General features: G+C 38.2%; 2 protein-coding genes across 2 annotated transcripts in view; one reads left to right on the top strand and one right to left on the bottom strand.

Annotated features, from left to right (window-relative positions):
* The window catches only part of phactr3a (phosphatase and actin regulator 3a), a 35,305-nt gene extending 29,934 nt beyond the window's left edge, over positions 1-5,371 (top strand). The window contains exons 8-12 of the mRNA XM_080899065.1: positions 3,347-3,402; positions 3,587-3,648; positions 3,748-3,888; positions 4,213-4,289; positions 4,740-5,371. Of these exons, the coding sequence (XP_080755191.1) occupies positions 3,347-3,402; positions 3,587-3,648; positions 3,748-3,888; positions 4,213-4,289; positions 4,740-4,755 (352 nt within the window). The 3' untranslated portion in view covers positions 4,756-5,371. The remainder of the gene's footprint in view (positions 1-3,346; positions 3,403-3,586; positions 3,649-3,747; positions 3,889-4,212; positions 4,290-4,739) is intronic.
* Positions 5,372-5,593: 222 nt separating this feature from the next.
* sycp2 (synaptonemal complex protein 2) lies at positions 5,594-22,806 on the bottom strand. The gene is made up of 46 exons (XM_080897676.1): positions 22,714-22,806; positions 22,259-22,317; positions 22,014-22,154; positions 21,605-21,709; positions 21,489-21,513; positions 21,189-21,274; positions 20,998-21,092; positions 20,830-20,864; positions 20,602-20,744; positions 20,425-20,477; positions 20,138-20,183; positions 19,831-19,929; positions 19,642-19,702; positions 19,372-19,520; positions 19,107-19,160; positions 18,642-18,728; positions 17,788-17,884; positions 17,322-17,368; positions 17,020-17,070; positions 16,501-16,564; positions 16,334-16,379; positions 16,138-16,217; positions 15,579-15,979; positions 15,338-15,465; positions 15,220-15,259; positions 15,015-15,079; positions 14,880-14,925; positions 14,736-14,770; positions 14,577-14,634; positions 14,327-14,492; positions 14,145-14,209; positions 13,872-14,060; positions 13,292-13,414; positions 13,084-13,200; positions 12,393-12,534; positions 10,819-11,105; positions 9,426-9,710; positions 9,247-9,298; positions 8,958-9,086; positions 8,330-8,505; positions 8,030-8,124; positions 7,478-7,577; positions 7,264-7,322; positions 6,476-6,554; positions 6,130-6,186; positions 5,594-5,913 (listed from the first exon to the last, which is right to left on the bottom strand). The coding sequence occupies exons 2-46, from the start codon at positions 22,280-22,282 to the stop codon at positions 5,857-5,859; spliced, it is 4,539 nt and encodes a 1,512-aa protein (XP_080753802.1). The 5' UTR covers positions 22,283-22,317; positions 22,714-22,806; the 3' UTR covers positions 5,594-5,856.
* Between the last annotated feature and the right edge of the window lie 428 nt (positions 22,807-23,234).

The raw sequence follows: 23,234 nt of genomic DNA, 5'->3' as shown, positions 1-23,234 counted from the left end.
GCCTTTAAAAACTTGCCACTCTTCAGCTTTCTGGAATACAACGGGTACAGACAGACAGTTCTTCCAGGAAATGTCTCTGTACAAAAGCGCTGCCAGGACATTAATTTTTTTTTTCTTTTCTTTTCTAATGTAAGTGAGAAACTTGATGTTCAAAGACTAACAGCGGAGGTCTCGTGTCACAAGACTGGGGCTCTTTAACACAGCCGTATCAAACAGGGGCACGGCACAGTGTTGCTTAACCCACTATGCAATAACTCCCAGCCAAGCGCAGAGTGCCACCCACACTTTCTAAAGAACAAGATCTACAGTCTGTCTGCGGGAGAACTAATAATACTCCCGCCTCCTCATTTTCTTAGATTTACTGGAGGAAAATATATTATTATTTGGGGGAGAGGAAAACAGGTTTAAAGCATTCTCGAGCAAAAACACTCTACTCAAAGGTGAGGATGGAGCATGGCTGTAGCTTACATAAGCGCTTCAGGGTCTATATTTCAAGACAGAGAAGTTCCACTTGTAGCACAGCGGTTGTTACATAAAGACGTATATACAGAGCACTGGCTTTTGCTGAACTACTCCTTCTTGATTTCATTTTGTAAAGAATTTAGACAGCCATAAATCAAAGGAGCATCAGTGGGGATACCCAAAGCAGTCTTATTTGGGTGAACCTCTGCACTGCCCAGGTTTGTAGAATGATCTGGGTTCAATACAATTCATATGAGTTAAGCGGCAGAGAAAAAAAATCTACCTCTCTGTACTCATGCTGAATGATCATCCATCCTGTCAGTGATAAATGACCTTTCTATCTTTAGAATCGCACCACCTGGCACTTGTGCTGCAGTCATACTGTGCTGTTTCCAATCTTAGCTCCTGACACTGTTCAATAATGCATCTCCCCATGCGCTCCCTCCTCTCCATAAATGTCGGGGAGTTATAGCAGCAGAAATAATAGCAGGAGGGGGTGGGGGGTTTGCTACTGTACTTGAAACATGAAGGAAGCTTGGAATGGCCAATTTCGTCTCCTTGTTGCAGTTGGCAGCTGAAACAAAAGATCGAGCGCCTCCATCAACCACACGTGGGCGTTTCTATTGTTTTGATTTTTTTTGTATTCCTCCCCCGGCAGGCATAGTTTGGTTTTCTATTTTAACTCATTTTCCTGCGAACATCTCAACTCAAGTGTCTAATGGAGATCCCTAAACCGATGGGCGTTTATGCGTCATTGCAGTATTCTGGGGGATCCCTTTTAAACATCTTACTTCTTCTCGTTCAGAAAGCGGTGGGTGATGTAGCGTTACAGTTATGAGTCAGAGTGTGGATATTCAGGGTTCCCCAAAATATAAAATCTCCTCACTTGAGAGCAGAGGGGTAATGTAGCTTTCGTGATTCATACATCTCACAAGGAAATCTCATTTGCCCACCAAAATAGCATCCAATCTTGACAGTAATGTGTTATTTATTCAACTCACCCACAAAGACCAAAAAAATATAATTAAGGGGCTGTTTCTAAAAATAGCCACAGCTTCTGCATAAAGCGCATAGGGCTCTTTCTGGAGTAGTGAAATCCCCTCCCCTGTGTTACTAGGCAGAAGACAGAATTTGTGCAGGAAGACTGTATTGTCTTAAGGATACCAAGTATCGTTGCTAAGCAACAAGGCGATCAGGTCAATAATAGTGTGGCTGGTGGCATCCACTAGGGCATTGGAAGCGATATTCCTGTTCCATGTGTTTAAAATGTAATATCCTCGGAGCTGTGGGAACACTTTGTCTTTGTTTATCGAAGAGTCATGAGGCAAAGAAAAGCAGCACGTTGGGCTGTTTCCCCCCAATGAGGTTTTAAGATATTGGCATTCACACAAATATACATAAAAAAATTAAGTAAGGCTTAATAAATACATATGTGTGCATGTATATGTTTATAAAGATGGGATCCTCATATTCTGATGGAACAAAATGCTGTAATCATTGTAGACACCCTTCTGCTTTTTGTTCCATTTCTAATCACACGTCTCAGAGGAGACCTCACCAAGGGAGCCAAGCTATTGAATAATTCCTCATGCGACTCCACGCGCTGTGTCTGGTCACACATGTTAATTAACAAAGACTTGTTGCTTGAATGTACTCATTATCCTATGCAGCGTTGAGTAAAAACACAGAGAGCATCTGAAAAAATAAAAATCACACACCAGATTTTTCCGCTATCTTTTTTTTCTGCCAGTTTTGTGTCCCTTAATTAAAAGGCATGTCAAGAAAATGAGTTTGAGCTTAATGCTCATTACACAGTGCAACAGAGACCTGCATAGTTTGTGCATGGATGGTGAAAACAGCTCTCTCACAGATGTGGTTTTCTATTGTATTAACAGACTTTTAGAATACAACAATTTAATTGGCTGCTATGTGCCCGTCTATCCAGCGATAAACATACAAAACCTCATTCAGCTCGTTCTATGTGACTTAACTTTGATCTGTTACAGAACAAGAACTATAAAGAGTCCAAATATTGGTTTGGTCAAAAGGATAAAGAGAGCCCTGCTGTGCTCTACCCTCTCTGTCCTTTCCACCTGTAGAGGTGCACTGTGATGTGTGCCGCACGCTGTCTGAAGCTGAGCCCTTTGTATAAATAATAAATGTCAGCAGCAGCAAAAGATATTGAACTTTGAAGACCTTTTGGGCTCTTTGATGGTGATGGGTCAGCATGTGGGAGCCTAAATTCAGTCATTTGAGCACCACCACTGAGAGATTGTATTATATCACAAAGTAAATTATGTTTTTTATAACAATATTTCCTCATTTAAAAAACAAAAACAAAATAGGAAAAACTGAATTCAACTGGTGCAACAAAGAGGGTGAGAGATGACTGTGGCAGTAGTCCAGCGCACATCAGGAGGAGGCTGGGGATGCCTTTAGCGAGAGCCCGCTATGCCCCGCCTCCATTAATTCGGCATGCAGTAACCAGGGAGACTGGGGGGAGTCGCGCACCAGCAGCTCATCACGACCCAGTTGAAAAGCGCGTGTAGCGAGTAGTAGAGAGGAGAGCCTTCACTGCTGCGGCGTTGTGCAGCAGATACTACCGCATCTGAGATGCAGCACACAGTACCCGAGAAATAATTAGCAGACTTCTCAAAATAATAATAACAACAACAAAAAAGGAGAATTAGCTTCGCTGATTGTTCCAGATGTGGGGAGCGCCTCCGCTGAAGTCTCACAGCCGCGGTTTGGATGCGAGATGGAAACATAGGGGATTCCTCTCGAGAACGCGCACAGCGAAGAAGCTGCAGCCCGTTTAAAGAGGACCGGACAGGTTATCTGAAGATACGATGGTTCAAAACGTGGTTTTGGTGTTTCTCCGCAGGAGGCTGAGCCAGAGACCGAATGTGGAGGAGCTGGAGAGTCGGAACATTTTGAAACGTGAGTTCAAACACCGCAAAACTACTCCCGAATATTTCACTCACAGCGAAGTATCTCACAGAGAGGCATGCCATATACATCATGCATTAATCAGCGCAGTAAACAACGCATGAGTACACTTTTTTCTTCATTTTTTAAAAATTTAATTATGAATTTTTAAAAGGAGCTGTTTTTACTTTCTTAGAGAGAAACGACCAGACAGAACAAGAGGAGAGGAGGGAGATCAAACAGCGGCTAAACAGAAAGGTGAGACTCCGTTTCTATTAAATACACTGTTCTGATGCTCTGGTTACTTCAATGTAAACAACAGACGGTGACAAATGTTTGGCACCTTGTCTCTTCCAGCTCAACCAGCGGCCCACGGTAGATGAACTGCGGGACAGAAAGATCCTCATCCGCTTCAGTGACTATGTGGAGGTAGCTAAAGCTCAGGACTACGACAGGAGAGCAGACAAGCCCTGGACTCGTCTGTCAGCAGCAGACAAGGTATGTATTGGATAGTGCAGTCACATCACGTTGATCTCTATGTCTTATTGCCACCACTCACTCAGGACTTATCGCCAAAATCAATTTCACTATGTAAGTCAGTTGGATTAAACAAATACCCAACATCTTTTCCCAAATTCCCCATTGACCTATTACTCAGGCTATCCAGCATTGCAAGTTGCTGTTATCAGCTTATCTCACAAAATCCCCTGTCCTCTTTAAACTTTTTAGCCTGATTTTATACACAAATATATATATTTCTTTCTTCCTGTTGTTGCTTTGCTGCTTGATGCACTGATGCATTTTTTTTCCTCTTCCCAACAGGCTGCAATCCGGAAAGAGCTGAACGAGTTTAAGAGCACCGAGATGGAAGTGCATGCCTCAAGCAAACATCTAACGAGGTCAGCATTTGGAAACGCCTGCCTGTGTTTGGAAGAACATGCATGCATGGGTTGATGCTCTATTCTAAGCTGCAGCAGTCTAAATTTAGCTCTCCTTGAGCATACAGAGGTGCATGCAGGAGCTAAAGATAGATGGGAGTGCTATAATGGGGAGGGGGAGGTTGTCCTCCAGAGAGTTCTCACTACCAGGTAGCAAAGCATGATGAAAGGCCACCGTGTCCTTGGCTTAATCATGTTTGAAAAGCACGAGACCTCGTGAGTTGTAACAGTGACCTAGAGGGAGGGTAGGAGTGTACGTGCCTGGCTTCTCAGCACTGTAAATGGCTGTGCTAAAAATAGAGCCACAGAACTGATTAATGGCTGCAATAACAGAAGGGCATCTGGTAACAAAGGCACCCTCTTGCTCTCACCATTTATTTCTATTCCCTTTCTTTCTATTTGTCTCTCCAGGTTCCACCGACCGTGAAAGTGTGGAGTTTCTTCTGTGAAGAAATGCTGAGCTTTGACATTTCCTGAAGCTGCTAGAAGCTGCTCAGTGGCGACAGTTCAAAGAGCCCGGAGCCTTTCTGTCTTCGGCGCGCCTTTTTTAAAGAATCTTCCGCCACCCTTGACCATCATATTATCAGTATGAAGTCACGGGTATGGGAGAGATGATGATGGTAATGTTAGCACTGGCGTGTCCTGGAGACTGCTGAGTGCCAAACGTGGAAACTGGCAGGTGGAAGAGACTTTGGTGGAGCCTCTGACTCTCAGGACAAGAGCAGAGTATTAAAAAAACAAAAACAAAACAATCTTGTCATTCAGTCATTGTTTTTTTTTCTTTTTTTTGTACTAATTCATGGACTCCTGACAAGATTGTGTGAATCTGTGTAGTGGGAAGAAGTTGTGCATGTGACCAGCTTCACCTTTTCTTAACTGATGAATAATGTGTCAAGACTGTGTAAAGACTGTGCAGCGTGGGGGAGGTGGCATTGGGGGTTGAATTTGATATTAACTGTACATACAGTATGTCAATCAGAATGGGACCGTCGACGTCTTCACTGAAAAGAGAAATACCTTTGTAAGCACTTACTTGTCTTCAAAATACAAGGCCTTTTTTTTAAACTGTGCTGCCTCATTTATTTTTAAAACAACTTTATTTTCATTTAACAATATGGTAGAGGAGTTATTAAAAAACAATCAATACAATTAAGATCTTGAAAGTTTACTTGACCATTTCTAGTACTTAACAAGCTTCAATGAATAAATCAAGAATTAGGGTTAAAAATAGAGTCAAGTCAATGAATAGCATGGGAGAGCTTACAATAACACCAAAACTTATTCAATTTATAAAAGCCATAAAATAACACCAGAACACAACATTTCCAATCAAATCCCAAACACTGGAACAAAGCACCATTAGAATAAACCAAAGACATCTGCATGGAATCAAAGCAGAATCCAGAAAAACAAACACTGCATGAAAATACTTTGACTGAGCACAGCAGAACTGCCTAGGACAGCACGAAACACACAACCTGCTTTATTGCGTTCCGGGACAGTGTTGAACTCAAACCCGGCTCCCTCATCAGGGGAAGAACAAAGCATGCAGTCCTTTCTTGACTCTCTGGAGCTCTCCCTCCAGCTATAAAGGACACAAAGAAACATTCGAGAAAGACGCTTAATTTGAGATCTTACACAACATCATCTGAGTCATACTTTTCTTTCAATGGTACGTGCTTATGCACAAGCTTTCACAGAACCATTGTTCTTTTGACAGAGTGATGGACACAACATTAAAGACACACAATGCAAGCCCAGCTCTTCTCTGTTTCCTGAAGTTTCACCTGTTCATACTCACCATCTCACTGAGGAATTTGTCCTGAACTGACTTCATGTCTTTTCTGATCGTGCACATCTGAAAACAGCACAAACAGCAGCAGGGTTTTTGGGAGTGGTAATAAAGAATATGACACAGTCAGGACACACAGGGGGAGAATAAAAGAGATAGCAAAATGTCACAAAGGCCACTCAGCAAAAGTCATATTTGATAGACAGCTTGACAGGCAGATGACCTCTTCTAAATTAAAACACATAAACACTGATTATTCAAAGCTGAATTTTGAGTTACAGCTACAGACTGCACTCAAGCAACACAATGAAGCAAATATTAGATATACTGTGAAGTCTATGCATGAGGATCACACCTCAGATGTGAATATTCTCTCCTCATACTCCAAGCTGTTGCACGTGTTACTCTGAAGCGCTCTCTTCAGGAGCTCATTTCTGGAAATAAGGAGACAGACAACCATGGAGCTGTATATCTGATTTCTTTTACACATTTTTAAATATTTTCGTGGCTATCGTGTCACTCAGGATGGAACTACCAAGATAACAAAGAACAAACGACAAATTAGTGACACAAGTATGGACTGCAGAGTATTGTGGCTAAAGGACCCATTTAATACAATCCCTTCTCAGATTCGAGGAGTTAGCAGCATAATAAACTGCATATGGAATTTTTTTAAAACAGAGGGCATAAATGGCAATTAATAAAATATATGTTTATCAAAGGAATAATACTGATATTGGTTTCTCATATACTCACTGAGTGACGAAGTCAGACATATCTGAAACGACTGTATAGATTATGTGTGTTAATTACCATATGGGGGAAGTTGATAAATGGGGGTGCTTTATTTTTATTTTCAGCTACTAGCAGTGTAACTATGGAGGGAATGCTTACGATAACCCCAGCTAAATGATAGTAGGAAGAATAGGATGTATAGGACGTGTATTTAGTTGATGATTTCAAGCTTAATGAAAAAAGCTTTTTTCAAATCAAAAGTTTTAATCTTTCTTCCAACAGAAAATTTTGATAATTCTGTGTATTCTTCTTTAAACCTGAAAGGACACCATTGATCAGAGTGTGGAAAACAGAATTATAAGACTCTTTTAGTACTCAAACACACACAAACACACGCTTTAATTTCACCTTGTGATTTCCTGCTTCTGGTAAGAATGGAAAGCCGTCATCTGTTTTTTCCAGTACATCTGTATAAGGAAAAACCATTGGCACTGGTCAAATCTACAACAGATCATCCTGGCGGCAGGTATTATTCAACAGAACATTGTATGGCTGGATATTTTGTTTTTAATATCGCTTTCTGCATTTTCTCTATGTGGCAGACAGAGTCAGAATAACCTACAGTGAGGTCATTATCCATGTTTTTCAGCACAGTGTCATCCTGCTCCAATTTGTGTATCTCCTCCAGGAGGACCTTCTGAATCTGTTTAAGCCTCTGAGTCCTGTAGAGAGGACAGACAATTAACCAGAAAAGTAGAAATCTACAAGGAAATACAAACAAAGATTACAGTGTCCTATCACACTCATGAAAGACCACTGTAGGGTTGTAGCCAATAAAACATAAAAAGGATTTATTAACACAGCAAACTGACTTCTAACTAGATTTCACATTTGCTAAGGACCCCTGTGTGAAGAAGCCCAGATACACATTTTTTTTTGAATAGATTATTCTGCCAAATCTTTCTTTTTCATATTCTCCAGTTATGAACACACAAGAGAAAATAATTTAGGTTAAAATAAAATGATCACTATAGATTCTCACTTGCCTTTCAGGACTTCTCTGTTAGTGTGCTATCGGCCATCAAATTAACTAAAGGTTGGCGATAACAAATGTTGCATATTAACCGAAAAGATCAGACTTATAGTTCATTTACACACTGACAAACTAACTGACCTGCATTTGGTAATTTGCATATTAATGGAAGAGACGTGTTGCTGGACGGTCTTCAAAGACTGCTTGTTGTAAAGCTCCATCATGCTGTAACGTTTCTGAACATGAACATATATGGTTATGTAGCAGTTTTGTAAGTAATCATTCAACAGCAGTACACACTGCTGTCTCAAATACATGTTTACCACATACTAGATTTCTCACAACATTAAGTGTTCCTTTAAATTGTGAACACAGCACAGATGCAATGTAGTGTGCAGCACTATTCTCTAACTATGTTGTATGTCTGGACACATTTCCAACCTGGAACTTCTTCTTGAGCTCCGAGCTCAACTGCTGACACATGTTTCTTGGGTTTACAGCAATTTCTGGCAAATCTAAACCTTCATCAATGTCCACGTCTCCATCTGTTACTTCACCCTCCCAATGACCAGAGGAAGACTTCACCTGGCTCAACTCATCCACAGCAGGCACCTCAACTGTAGGTAACAAACAGGAACATTAACATATTAGAAAGGACAACATTAGAGTCAAATTCTGATTCAAGAATGTTTCATAGTTTTTTTTTACCAGATCTTTTAAAGATGCCACTGATATCTTAAATATCCTCACTACATCCTAAATCATATAGTTATAAAAAAACAAAGATGTTTTGACTGTGCTGCAAGGAATATTTTGACTTCCTGTGTATCTCTTTTACATCACATATAATTTAACAACGTCAATTTAACAAAATAGTTCCAAAAAATACATTCAGATAGATCACCTTAGATTAGATTTGGATGTAGTAAAATCCTGATCTAAAAAAAAAAAACACATGAAGAAACTTCCTGTGCCAAAGTTGAAACACATATTAGCTTGTCTGATTAAGGCATGTGTAGTTAAGGTTTTCCTGTGCTTATCTATGTAAGAGACTCTGAATATGTCTTACACGACTTGAATAATTTCCGTGGCTTCAAATGAGGAGAGTGATTCCCTCTCATCTTGCTTCTCATACTCTCTTCTGTCTCCTCGTCCTCTGAATCACTAGACAAGGAAATGTGGCGCTTGCGGCTGGGCCCTGTTTCAAAAATCAGATGTGACAATTAGATAGGATGCCATTTTATAATGAAGCGCAACTTTAATTTGGTGCAGAGTGGACCTAACGGTGGAATTAAACTGTAGCAACCAGGAAATTTATGGCAAACCCCCCCAAAAAACAAGTTAAACGTTTATTTTACCTGAAACATGAGACTGTGCGAGTTTTGAGTCTTGGTCTGACAGTGGCGTCATCTATCAGGAGGACAGTAATGAGTTAGTTAGTTTGAGTGATTTAGTGTTCTTAAAGTTTTTTTTGTTCTTCAGCTGTAAAGTTACATTAATCAAAAAAAGAAACCAAAAATCAGTAAAGAGCCAATACCTCTGCTTTAACAGATAGAGCCAGGGCAACAGTGGGACCGTCCTTAACTTTGCTGGTGAGTACTGATGAGTTAATAGATGATGAGCTTAGTGAAATCTGGGATACTGAAGACACATTACTCAAACTACAGCAGTGGCCATGGCTAATTGTGTCATTTGGAAATGGTGACTGAGCAGGAGAAGGCAAGGGTGGTTTGTCCAGCTCAAGGAGTGTGGATGTCAGCAGGGGTCGAGTGGACAAAGGAGAATGAGGTGCTGAAGAAAGATGCTGTTCGATTGTACTAATCTGGAAACAAATAGAAGATTGAAGGCGGCAGAAAGTGATGAGAAATAATGTCAAAAAAAAAAAATATGGTAACTCGTTTTGTGGTTAGCTAATGATCATGTCTGCCATAGATAAGTGACAATAAATGAAAAAGACATTTCACACAATGCATGAAGAAGCACAGATTAAGTGCTGCAAAGCCATTATCTGCTCTGTACGGCATTAAGTAGGTCATTTCAATCATCATGTGCATTTCCCCATAATTAAAAGATCTATTTATTAGGAATTCCTCACATGGCTAACTCATAAGAATGGCTTCGTTTAGCCGTAGCCATCTCATGTTAGAGAAAATAACTGTCTGGAGTAGAATTTAGCAGTTTGCAAATCAAACTTTCCAGTTGCTTATAAAGGACAAGGTTCAAAATAAGGTTTTTAAGGGGAGGGAGTTATATTTTCAGTCATCCCTATCCACATTTTTCTCGGACAGTCTGGGAATTTCAGCTTAAGTCATGCTTAAGTCAGTGGCCTACGTTTTTACTTCAGTGAAATAATAACTCACACTACGATTCAAGTTGTGCTACTGATTCTCACAAGACTGTTGACTGACATCAATAACATCTATGCAGAGTTAGTGCATGAATAGCTTAAAGACCTGACAAAGATGCCAAAATGAGTGTATAAACATCTTTATGGTGAGTCCAGATGAATTTAACAACTCAGCCCACGGCAGATCGCTACAGATGTGCAGTATACTGGACTAACTTTATACAAAGAGGAGCAAAGACAAAATTAAATCAATAAGGCCTCCTCACTCTTTCCCTTCTGGCCTTTTTGCTGAGTTAGGTGTGACTACCCTTTCCATCTTACTTTGTTATTTATTTTCTTTAATAACAGAACACCACCCACACTGGAATACTCCACTATTTGCTGAAGCAATGTTCAGAAATAAAAAAAATATGCTTTCAACTCAACAAATTAGAAAAAACCCATACTCATATATTTTGCACTGTGCTGTTTTTTAGGGTGAATGTGAAACAAGTATTTTTCTACCCTAAAACACTTTCTTTCTGTTTTAACCCTTGACAGATACCTTACCACAGTGCCATAATATGTCAGAAAGGTGATGTACCTTTGCTGCACTAAGTTCAGTCGGAGGTGCAGGGATTTGTCCTCCAAGTGAAGTGAGAGAAGGGACAGACTGCTTAGAATGAGTCTTGGATGAGCCATGATTCTTTTCTGCAGTGTAGAAAGAAGACTTGCACATTTCTTTACTTCTGACTTTAGGTTTGGGTAGCAGCAGGACTGGCGAGGGGGTGTCTTGGCAAGAAGGCTTAGGGGAGGCAGGCAGCGGGGATCCCCGCGGGGTGAGAAGAGGGGAGCAGGTCAAATCCAAGGTTGGGACTGACCTATCAGCAGCTGCGGGGATCCAAAATAAGCACAGATGTTCAAACAACTGGCTTCAGAAGTTGGACAAAGAGTAGAAGGTCAATATACACAAGTTCCTCTACATAGAGGTTGGAGAGCAAAAGGTTTCTTTATGCAATGCTTTACATAAAGTGTTTAGAGTGAAAAGGTTTCACTGCCATGGAAACACACATTGCCGGCACCAAATTGTTTCACAGGGGTTTATACAAATATCTAACAGCTGATAAAGAACCAGCGTTACAAAAAGGGGGTTTTGTGTGAAGAGTATAATTTTTTACAAATATAAATGTTAAGAAAGATAACGAGACTCATCATTATGACTCGGAGTAATACGTTAAGTTAGCATTTCTGACGATCTCACCTTTTGAGAGTCAATGTTTCTACACAATAATGAAAATCAAAGATTACCATCCACTCTTCTGCTGAAGAAAAAATATGTGTCACTAAAGGAAAACTTTTTTTTTTCAATGTTAAAATGACTATTAAGTACAACCTGAATTCTGAAAAAATTGCGATGCAGTGAAAAATAACAACATAATCCAATGATTTGAAAAGTTCATAAACTTTTCAAATCATTTGTGGCTGTGGCTACAATGTAGCTTGCCATCACCAGTGTGTGAATGTGTGTGTGAATGGGTGGATGACTGGATATGTAAAGCGCTTTGGGGTCCTTAGGGACTAGTAAAGCGCTATATAAATACAGGCCATTTACCATTTTACCATAAACCCATATTTAATTCAGAATAGAAAGAAGTGAAAAATGTATCATTTTAAGAAAAAATTCAAGTTCATTTTGAAATGAATTTCAGGTGAACCTGTCATCTTTACTTCTGAGAAATGCACTTTTTACCCCCAAATCACGTTACTAACCTGTGCCAATCAATCTAATTAAGTGCATAATCTTTCTCCAGTGGTTTCATTTTAAGCACACTTAGTATACCAGCCTTTTATTGCTTCCATCAAATCCAAAATGAGCTATTATTTTTCATGAAATAGTAAAATATCTCCGTTTAAACATTTAATATGTTATTTTCTGTGTTCTATTGTGAACAAAATATGGGTTAATATGATTTACAAATCACTGCATTCTGTTTTTACTGACAGTGTCTAAGGTTGTCAGGGGGGAATTGGGGTCATGATACATGTCACCACTGTGATGGAATTAACAAACCATTTGATCAAACATTAAACATTAAATAGACATTAGCAGCTGTCAGAGGGATCAAATGGCTCTTATCTAACTCTGACGCTAGAGAGTCGTTTTTTATTGTATCTTACATCTCATCTTTTCCATGAGAGGAGGGGATGGACAGAAAGAGGTCTGGCAAGTAACCCAGGAATCCTTCAATGAACTCATCTGTTCTTGGGCATTTGTCTTTTTCAATTTTGAAGTTTCTTGAGGAACATTTTCAGGCCTCTGCTGGAGAACAAAGTATGTTATTTATGACAACATATTATACTGTGAAATCCATTCAGAAACACAATCTGCAGGTGAAGATTTAAGACCACAGCATATTCTCAGCTAAATACAGCCAAAAAAAATTAAATTTCTCCTTTTGACGTTAAATAATAAACTACTGAAATATATTCAGATCAAAGACTGTATAAATATGATAAACATAGCTGCCAGGTCTGATAAAAAAAAAAATCTGGGGTTTTTCTAGTGAGTTTCTGGTCTCAGCTGATAGTTTAACGTCTTTATAAATTGCTTTCCCCTGTTGAGTCAAAGGGGTAAAGCAGGGCATGGTTTAGGGAAGTTCTACCTTGTAACTGAGAAGCTGTTAGCCCATGGATGTCATCGTTTTTCATTTAAATTTACCACTTGTTCGTGATACATGTGCTGTGTAAATTCTGAATTACCCATCTATAACATATAAGTGTATAAACACTTAGTATCTGCAAAGATATAAAGCTGTGAGTTGAAGACAACAAGTAATAAGAACATTTCTGTGCAGAACTGATGTCCTACCTTAAGTACAGAAGGTTTTTTAAAATCTGACTGGTTGTTGTTGCGTTTTCTCCTGTAGGTAGCAGCTGCTCGCTCAGAGGTTTTCTCATGCTTCCTCTGCTGGTCTATAAAATATTTCTGTTGAAATTCAGAAGAAAAATAAATATGATATTGCTCCAGCCATTTCTCACATAACCACTTAGTAAAGATGACATTAAACACAAATGACCTTGGAAGTGGCTGGCTTCTTTGCGCATGGGTTTATATTGTTTTCCATTTGCTGGGTGCTGTCAGTCTTTTTCTTCTTTTTTTGAGTTGCATGAACTTCCACGGTTTTCGCAGAGAATGAGTACTATTTATAAAGAAAAGAAAGGTACAAAATATACATTATTATTGTTGCACTGGCTTGAAAGTTTTTTTTTTGTCTTTTCACCAGATGAAATGTGTATTTTTAAAACTCACTATGGTTTAGTGAGTAGTTTATTAACACTGTGACTGAGCAATATATTTTCTACACCTGAGCTTAAAATTGTATACCTTTAGAGTATTGAAAGGACGGCCATGAGAGTCCATGAAAAAAGGCATTTTGATATTCAATATAATGTGTGGAGGCAGGATGAAGTTTGCCTTTTTACACTATATATATTTACAAAATGTTTTAATAAACATGTCTGCTTCATCTTTTGTTTACTCTTGACACTGTTGCCAATAGGATTACTTAAAAAAGCAAAGTGGTACCTGTTAACCGTTTAAAAAAACAAAAACAAAAAGCAGTAACAATGCTTAAGAAAAAGAAGTCTGTCTCCTGCCTTGGTAGCAGGAGGATCCTCAGGTTCTTCTGGCTGACTGTCATCAGTATCTGGCTCTTTGTAGCTTCTGGTAGAGGCGGCTGCAACTCTCTTGGGCCTCTTAGTAGCTGCATGTTGTCTGCTAGGTGCTGCTGCTAGCTTTACTCTCTCCTTTGGCTGACCAAGGTCCCTTTTCATGCGCCCGTTTTTCTGATACAACAGTGACACACTGTGGTTACTTAAAATAGTGCAGCTTGTAGCACACAATTTACAAAAACATTAATCATTCCTTACCTGAGTTGGTTTGTTATTACCCAATCCAGCTCTTGGAAAGGTTGGGACTAAATCTGGAGATTCAACTGTAATTAAACAAAACCTGTATGCAATTACTGATGTTTTCAAATAATTTTATTGGCATACAGTCGTGATGCAACAATTTTCAGACTTTGAGTCTGAATGTAACTTTAATGGCCTACCAGAAGCATGGTGTGGGACAGGTCTAGGTTTGATGGGCGCCTGCCTGGAGTATTTGATAACCTTGGGCTTGGACTTTGTGGCTGACTCTCTCAGCCAGCTGAGATCTGTTGTGGCATTTTCTGTGTCTGTGTCACTAAACAGGTGCTTTTTTACATGCCCCTTCTTCTGTAACACAGAATACAGCAGAGGACAGACATGAGTACACAAGCATGAAGAAAATGTTTCCACAAACATACAATGAATGCCTACTTTCGCCACAGGCTGCTCTTTCTTGGTTGTGCTGAGGAGTACCGAGGAGTGGATGCCACTGTCAAACAATATGGGAAGTATAGATTTAAGAAAGATTTGTAACAAAATATTAATATTTAAGACAAATAAAAGTCACAGAACATTCTCAATGGGGCCTACTTGCTCTGTATGCCACAGGTGTTTATGTTCTCCTTCTAAAATGAAATAAGTGAAACAAGACTGTTAACTTTAATCCTGAATTTTCTAAGTTCTCATGCTGATACATGTCAATACATAAAACTGACTCACATTAGTAACACTTACCTCAGAACTGAGGGGTGTATTGGTCCTGAATGCAAAAACGTCATCTCTATACAACAGGGGAAAAAACTATTACATTCACTGAAAGACAAATCTATCTTCAAATATCTTTGAAATGTTTTAATCGACTTAGATTACCTCCGCCTCACAGAGTTTGTTTTGGTTCTGCTGTAGGATGTAATTGGGTTTCTGGATGTTTCTCTCTAAAATACATCAAATGAATCAATAAATTATCTTTAGTAAAATAAATACAGAAAAGTGCTTTCAATGTTTTTTTTAAAAAACTATATTTTAAAAATTACTCAAATTAATCCTAGACATAATTCAAATATTGATCACTTACTTTTCCAGTTGATAACCAGCTCATATTGAAGATTGTTCTACTACAAAAACAACTCCATTAATGACATTATTGAAGTGGAAATTTAAAATGGAAAAATTACAGCCCTAAATGTTCATACCTGTTGACAAGAGAAGGAAACCAGTTCTGAGTGAGCTTTTCAGAAGTGTGTTTTTCTTTAGATTGGCCATTATCCTTATAGCGGCTAGAGATGAGCTTCACCATGCTGCCTGCAGCCTCTGAGTCTCTCTGAGAGCAGAAATTTGAAGGAATAAAAAAACCAAAGAAACAAAAAAAACCTTAATTCTTAACAAGAATTTTGGACTTGACATTAAGCTGCATAAACTTCACAGAAGTCATACCTTTTCTTTGTCTAATTGAGCCCTCTTACTTTCAGTTTCAGATTTGAGTGTTTTTTTCTCCTTTAGAGTTTTAGTTGTGGAGGTCTGGAGAACAGCACTAGTCTCCAGTGACGTCTGGCCCTTGCTCTTCCTTTTTGCACGGCCATTGCTCTGGGCATGTTGCGGCTTGGAAGTACATAATGAGGAAACATACTGGTCTTCTGCATTTGTTTCATTCGAGTCCCTTCTGATATCAGATGCTTCAGGAGGTGGAGAGTCTTTGTTCCTCTCCTTAAGGACCTGCTGCAGTCGCTCGCTGAGCTGGATATGCAGTTGCTTTTGGCAGACTGAGGTCGAGGCTGAAACTGACCACTTCGATGATAAGGAGCGCTCCTGAGGACGCAGCATAGCTGAACAAGGTTCTAAAGAGAGGAAAATAACTGTAATCAAAACCCTGATAATTGTTAATGGCATTAACATTTAACTAGCTTGTTTTTTGTATATTTTACTAGCTGTAATGTACAATGACAGTTTCATAATTTTAGCGATACTGAAGATATTTTTTGCCGCCTTAGTTTACCAGATCTTGGCAGGGAACTCGTTTTCTGTGTTGGCATCATCAGCATTTTTGAAACTGAAAATTTGTGCCAATTAGAAGCCCTGTAATTTAAATAAAAACATAAATATACTCAGATAGACCCATTACATACAGATATCAATCAGAACACTGGCTATGCAGCTATGCAAACAGACTGGAGGTTCTTCATGATACTTGCATGTTACTCCCAGTTTGGGGTTGGGTGTCAGGCACAAAATTCTCCTCTGCAAGTGAAAAGGCCAGTAATGGGTTGAGTCTTTAAACAAATAAAGCTGTATGTAACAAAGATAATACAGTTTATTTCTGAGTTAAGCAAAAAACAATGAAAATATATTTATATCATACCTCTGGATTTTTCTCCTCCTTGTTCAGCCAGAACCATGTTCACAGCATCTTTCAGTGGTATGCTCTGCAAATGACAGCAAATGAAACTGTATGATATTTCATATTTAGCAGAACACAGTTATTTACTTTGTGCCTCATACTAAATCCTCTGTTGCTTATAATTGCTGCACTGACTGCATTGTTAAGAACCCAACAGCAACGATTTTTACATCACTTTATTCTGACTGTGTGGAAATTATGTCTTTACATCAGGCTATGAGCATTAACCAAACAAACAAAAAAAGAACAAACCAGTACCCTGATGGAAATTCAATGGTTAGGTGACCAGAGGAGGTCTAGATAAGTCTAGGTAGTTAAAACATCGAATTATTAAGAAACGTGAAAAGCAAAACCCCTTTTTACACAGCTGGATCATATTATGGTCTCCTTTAATCAAAAAGGTTAAAAAGATCATGCAAAAGTAGCAACAGTAGTAAAAAAAAAAATTAAAAAATTAAATCATTTATAGATAGACTGTACCTTTTTGTATTTGTCACCTTTATTCTCGATGGCCGGTTTAGAGGCTGTGCTCTGTAGAGATGCATCACATCGATAGTAACTGAATAACTGAATTTCCTGGACCTGGTGTATAACTACTCCTAACTTGGCTAAACAGTACACATTACAAAAACATGAACATTTACTTTACACTATTTGTGCGGTATGCAAGGACTTACAGTATAAAGCAATATAATCAGAGTATAACTAAAACTTAATACTGAATACATTAAAGAGTAGCTGCTATGACTGCAGTTCTTAACAGTGGTGATATGTGAACTAACCACTTCAAGAGGTGACTTTTCTGTTCCAATGCCATTGGCTGGAGTGTCTAAAAAGGAGGACAAAAAATATCATACTCATTCAGGATTTATTCAGTGGTTGAGAATGATACAACTGAGCACAAATGAAACAACTGGACACATAATAACTACTTAGTATTTACATACGAACTAAACTAACCCCAAAGGACATGAGGAATCTGATTCAGCTCTAGTATCTTTACATGTTTACTCTATCCATACTCTAAAGAGTTATAATACAGTCTATTAAAAAAAAGCAAAAATTACTTGTATAGGGTGTTCTTTTTGTCTTCTTTCACAACTTGTATATTTAGTTGTTTTTGTGATTATGTTTATTCTTGTGATGTAGCCCATTTATTTCTCTCACCAATAAAATAAAGCCTGTAACTTAGTACAATTGCTGGAATTGGTGTGGCTGCAGTTCTTCACACTTTGTACTGTCACCTACTTGATGCAAGAGAGAAGGAACGATGCACACTTCCAGCTCCGCCGCTGCTAAAAAAGGCAGTGGCCTCAGAAATCTTCATCTTGGCTGGGGTGACCACCTGGAGGGAAAATCAGATGTCTATAAATCTTTATGATGGTCTGTTTTGTAGATTTTATTTCACATCAATAATAACACAGAAGTCTTTACAGAATAACTTCTGTGTTTAAGAGGAATTTAGTGTTTAATCCATGGTGAGGAAAATACTGCTCAATATTTATTTGGTGGCTTGTGTGCTCCCTCTGCTGTTAAGTTTCAGGTGTGCCTTTCTATTGAAGTATCACAACCAAGAGTTGTCTTACACTTTCATTATATAACTGATGCCAGCCTTAAAAAAGATGTTAGAGTGTAGCTGTTAACATTTATATTAATAAATGGATAAATATTTGCAAATACTGACTTTAGCTGAGGAATTGTTTGTTGTATCAATCTTCGTTAACTTCCAACTTGTGTTTTGACTCATTCGTTTTCTCTGAACTGATCTTTTTCTGCTTTCCTTCTTATTTTGCAGGTAGTTGCATGTGCTGTATGTGTTGCATTGCTACATTAAATAATATTATACACATTACAGGGATTTTCCTGCATATCTCTAGAAGCAGCTAGTATTTTAACCGTTTTCAGTGGGGTTTAATTTATAAAGCAGAATTTTGTTCATACCCAGAAATACCAGGAAAAATATGCACACTTCTGTAAAGTAAGCTAAAACACTGCCTTCACTGACTTAACTTTATGTTGATATCAATCATGGTATGCCCCTGCTCCCACTCCATTTTCCTGTCTAGTCTAAACTGTCTGTAATTTAAAATTTAAATCTCTACCTGTGCTGGTGCAGCTGTAGCAGGTAAAACGTAGTTGACAGTACTTTTTTCACTTTCACCAAGAGACACCTGGCTCTCTGGAACAACCTAAAAAAAGATGAACATACAGGATGAAAAATATTTTTAGACATTAACAAAAGATTTCTGATACAATAAAACCACATGAATAAAAAACCCCACACACAAAAGCTTGCACCCATTATAATTTCGATTTAAATTAAGAATAAATATTATACATTTCAATATATTACACTACCAAATGTCCTTGGAGAAGATACAGAAAGCACTGAAGCATAAAGCGCTTTGAGAATCAGAGGACAAAAGCGCTATAGGAACCAGTCAATTTACCATTTAAACCCAACTCCAGCTCAAATATTGACAGTTTAATAAACACTGGAATCTGAGATGACAACTAATTATTACAGAAGTACAATAAGAGCATTACGTTGACAAACCAATGTTTACCTGAGTGTTGTTCTCCATTAAAGATCTAGCTGTAGCTTTCACTACAGATGAGCCCTGACGGAAGAAGAAAGTCTTAATCCAAATACTTAAATTCATCATGACCACAGTTTAGCTTCTGTTTGGAGCCCCATTCTATCAGTGGAAAATATAGACTTTTCCACTTGTTGTGAAAGTCTTTTTAACATTAATGTATACCTTAGAATTTACTTGTCATGTATCTATTGTGGTGTAGCAAGAAAATTCAGTAAAGACAGATAGACTCTACTTTATTTTTGCTGTGTCCATAGACATTTTGCACAGCCTGCAGGATGTCCAGCGAGGAGCTGAAATGGATCGTAAGAGTGGATCCTTCAGCTGCACCAACAATGACCACCTCTGACAGCTTGATCTGCAAGACCTGCCTCTTACCCTCCTCTGGACATTAAGAAATTTTTTATTAGAGAAAATACTTATACGAAATGGCAAAGTCGCATGCAAATAAAAATTCAGTGAATGCGAGCAGGCACATATGCATTGGCCTTTGTGTATACATTACCTTTTACAGTGTAGCTTTGGACTTCATGCTCATTGAGACATATAGTTTCCCAGTGGCTATCCTTTGAGGGTAAACCAAAGTTTGTTAAGCAGATGTTGACTGTGCTAAGCAAAAGTTGAGATTTTTTAATGTGTATATTACTATGTATATTGTATATGTGTGTATATTACTGATTTGAGGTATCTGTACCTCTTCATCAGCCAAGGAGAAGTAAAAAGAGATGCTGTGGCTGCCGAGGTTGAAGTCAATCCAGAATTCCTCAAGTTTCTCATCCGAGGGCATCAGCAACTGACAACATAACCACAACCTTATTATAACAGCAACTTATAGTATTAACAATACAGCATGAATTTGGACATAAGCTGTTATTAGATTAAACAGACTAGGACTGTGTGGTGAGAGATACCTTATGTGTGTTCAGACAATTAATAACTGAGTTGTTTCAAATTCAGTTTTGTTTTTCACATTTTAGAACAGAATCCCTGTTGATACTGACCTCACTGCTGTCCAGATAAGCTTCCAAACAAGGGTAGGAATACACCCTACAGTGCACAAAGAATTGTGTCATCAGAACTTTCAGTAAATCTTTCCAGTCAATATGGCCCAAATACAGAATGTAATTAGAGATTTTTATTAAAAGAGCTTGGCGAAAGAATTTGTAAAATGCAATATTCTTAGAGAAATAGACAAACATATGAAAATTCATATTAACTCAGGTTTAGAATGAAAGTTACAAATGAAACCACATGTGTTGTATAGCACTGAGCTCTGTTATGTATGTACCTTCTCTTGTCTCCCTGCATCCCATTCACCATGTTTAGAAATGTACGACAAGCCTGAAATCACACACACTTGCATTCAATTTTATGCAGCCTTTCAGCATAAACAACATCAGCAACAGCACCAGTACATCAAAAATCAAAAGCAAATATAAAATAAACCAAAACAGACTAATGTTACCGTCTCAAATTCAGAATCACGTATTTTGGCAAATGCACTGGCCACAAGGCTCATTCTGAACCATTTATATGCAAGTTCCTTCCTCTGGTCAGTTGTGGCCATTCTGCACAATGCCTCCATCAAGGATGACTGAAAGTCATAGTCTGAGGGGGAAACAGAAACAGTGTTTTACATATTTTATTTTTAATAGTAATTCTGGGTAAAGAGAAACGTATAAAGAAAGCTTACCACCAACATCCATTATATGATCAGCCAGTTTGATCCTGTAATCAAATGAGCAATCTACTTCTTAATAATTAGTAAATGTGGTAATTCATTCTTGATTGTGATCATTCATGTTTCCAATTGTATTACATTTAATGTTAATAATCATTTAAGAAAACTACAGTGACATACATGATATCAGAGGCCTCTTGTGACATTAGGATCTTCGTGTCTTTTTTAAGTTCCACTGGGATTTTATCCAGAATTAAGTTGAATTTCCGAATTGCCTGTTAAAACATTATTAGGCAGTTAATCAACTGTACCAAACAGAGGTCTTTCAGGTTCAGTGTTACTCTAAAAAAATTAGATAAACTATTGTACACCTCTTTCTGGATCAGGACGTAGATTCTAGGGTCAACAGCCAACTGGCCAATAGGATACAGAAAGGACTCAGTGATTTTGTATGTCCCTGCAAAAATAAAATAAAACATGGAATAGCAGACAAAGTCAATACTTTCTTCTTGTATACAGAGTCATCATTAAATTGCTGTAAACTTATTAGAAACCTCTTTTAAGTTAGAAACTCTTATCCATCTTACACTTAAATATGTCCCCATTCACTTTTTTAAACAGTATAAAAAGATGTCATTATCTACAGTACATAGAGATATGTAAATCCATACCCTCTTCGCATGCCTGATGAACCACCTTTAACATAGAGAAAGTAAAAACAAACCAAATTAAGAATACTGAAACAGTTGACTTTACAAAGTGTGTTTCTTATTAGAAGTTAGCTCACCGTTAAAGCATTTAAAAAGTCTTCAGAGAGGTTTATTAAGTTCTCATCCCACTGCAGCCCACACTGAATCCACAGTTGTCTGCATTTTTCAAACCACTCCACCATCTGCACAAAAAAGGGTTCAATCAGACTACATAAGTTTACAGAACCCACATAGTATGTACCTTTATGTATTATTACGTGTGTACTCATCTTTTTTATTAGACCCTGTGCTATTAACCCCAAAAGTCCTTGGTCACCACCAGGTAGTATTAGGTGTTTTCCACACTTGTAAAGACTGGCAAATCCCAGACTGGCCAATTTGGGGTCTTTTTGAGCCAAACCCTATGGAACATAAATATGGTTTCATTAATTCCACTGATAACGCAGCATCATATTGTGTAACTGGGTGTTTTGAGTTTTATCTCACCCTGCAGATAAGTTTATCCAATTTGCTGAGAAACTGTTGAGAGCATTTCATGGGAGTCTCTTCATAAATCTCCCTCTGCAAGAACACATCCAGTGCTCGGACATCTCCGGACTTTACCGCCTCACTGATTATGTGCTCCAACTAAAAGGTTGAAGTATACAATTTACTTTTCACCATTAGGCCTGAATATTGATTAATTAAGTGATAGGAATATTTACAAAGGGAGAAAGTGTATGCATTCCCACCTGCGTGTTCTGTGCAGGTGCCATCCTTGTGAGAAAAGGTTTTAGCCTCTTTAAATTGACTGTAAACAAAAACAGCAGACATAAACCTACCAATCATAGGCCTATCTTAAAAGGCCTCACTTTATATAAATTATGTATTGACATGTAATTTTCAGAAGTTTAATTAATTTGCCATCAAAAAGCTAAACACTAAGTTATCTGTTATCTTCACATGAGCCTACATGAGATGCTTTATATAAATGTATTGCAGTACATGCAATCTGAGCTATGTCATGAGATATGCTGCTAACCTTTGTGACCTCATCAGGCTTTATTGAAGTTAGCTAGCTTAACTTTGATGCTAATAGAAGCTAAACTTTCTCCGAGCCAACAATAATTTCAGACCATAACCATCAGCTAGCCCGGGATTACTACATACCTTAGGGAGATAATATTATATACACAGCTCTACTTACTGTGCTGTCAAATTTGGCACAAAAAGAGGACATGACAGGTTGCTTCTTATTTTAAGTTTTTCAGTTGATCCCCACAACGCGCGCGAAGTCTTTGCATTCTTTGCGCACGCGCGAGAGGGTTTACGTCCAGCCGGAACTGTCGACTCCGTTCATAATACAGTAAGACAACATTAAATACATTTTTAAAAAATCCTGTATACAGGCACTGTTGCTCAGCAGCTCTTTAGTCTGATTGATTTGAAATAGATCTGCTTATTCACCAGGGACAAGAGAACCATGTTTAGATTTTTTTTTCTGTTTTGCGGTATAGTAAGTAATATTAAAGGGTAAACTGTAAGTATTTGTACTTAATTTTGTTCACATTTTTAAACTTTCTTTTCTACTACAGTTGTCTGACTGCTTTATTTATCAGTTACTTTTCAGGATCTTGCCGTTCTGTCCAGTTATACTATCCTCCCCATGTGATTTTTAACTTGATATCTTCCTGATAAACTACACCTACAGGAGATGCTTGGCCATGA

Source organism: Rhamphochromis sp. 'chilingali' (assembly GCF_963969265.1).
Source record: "Rhamphochromis sp. 'chilingali' genome assembly, chromosome: 12".
In the NCBI taxonomy this organism is placed as follows: Eukaryota; Metazoa; Chordata; class Actinopteri; order Cichliformes; family Cichlidae; genus Rhamphochromis; species Rhamphochromis sp. 'chilingali'.
This window is presented reverse-complemented; position numbering and strand designations above follow the sequence as displayed.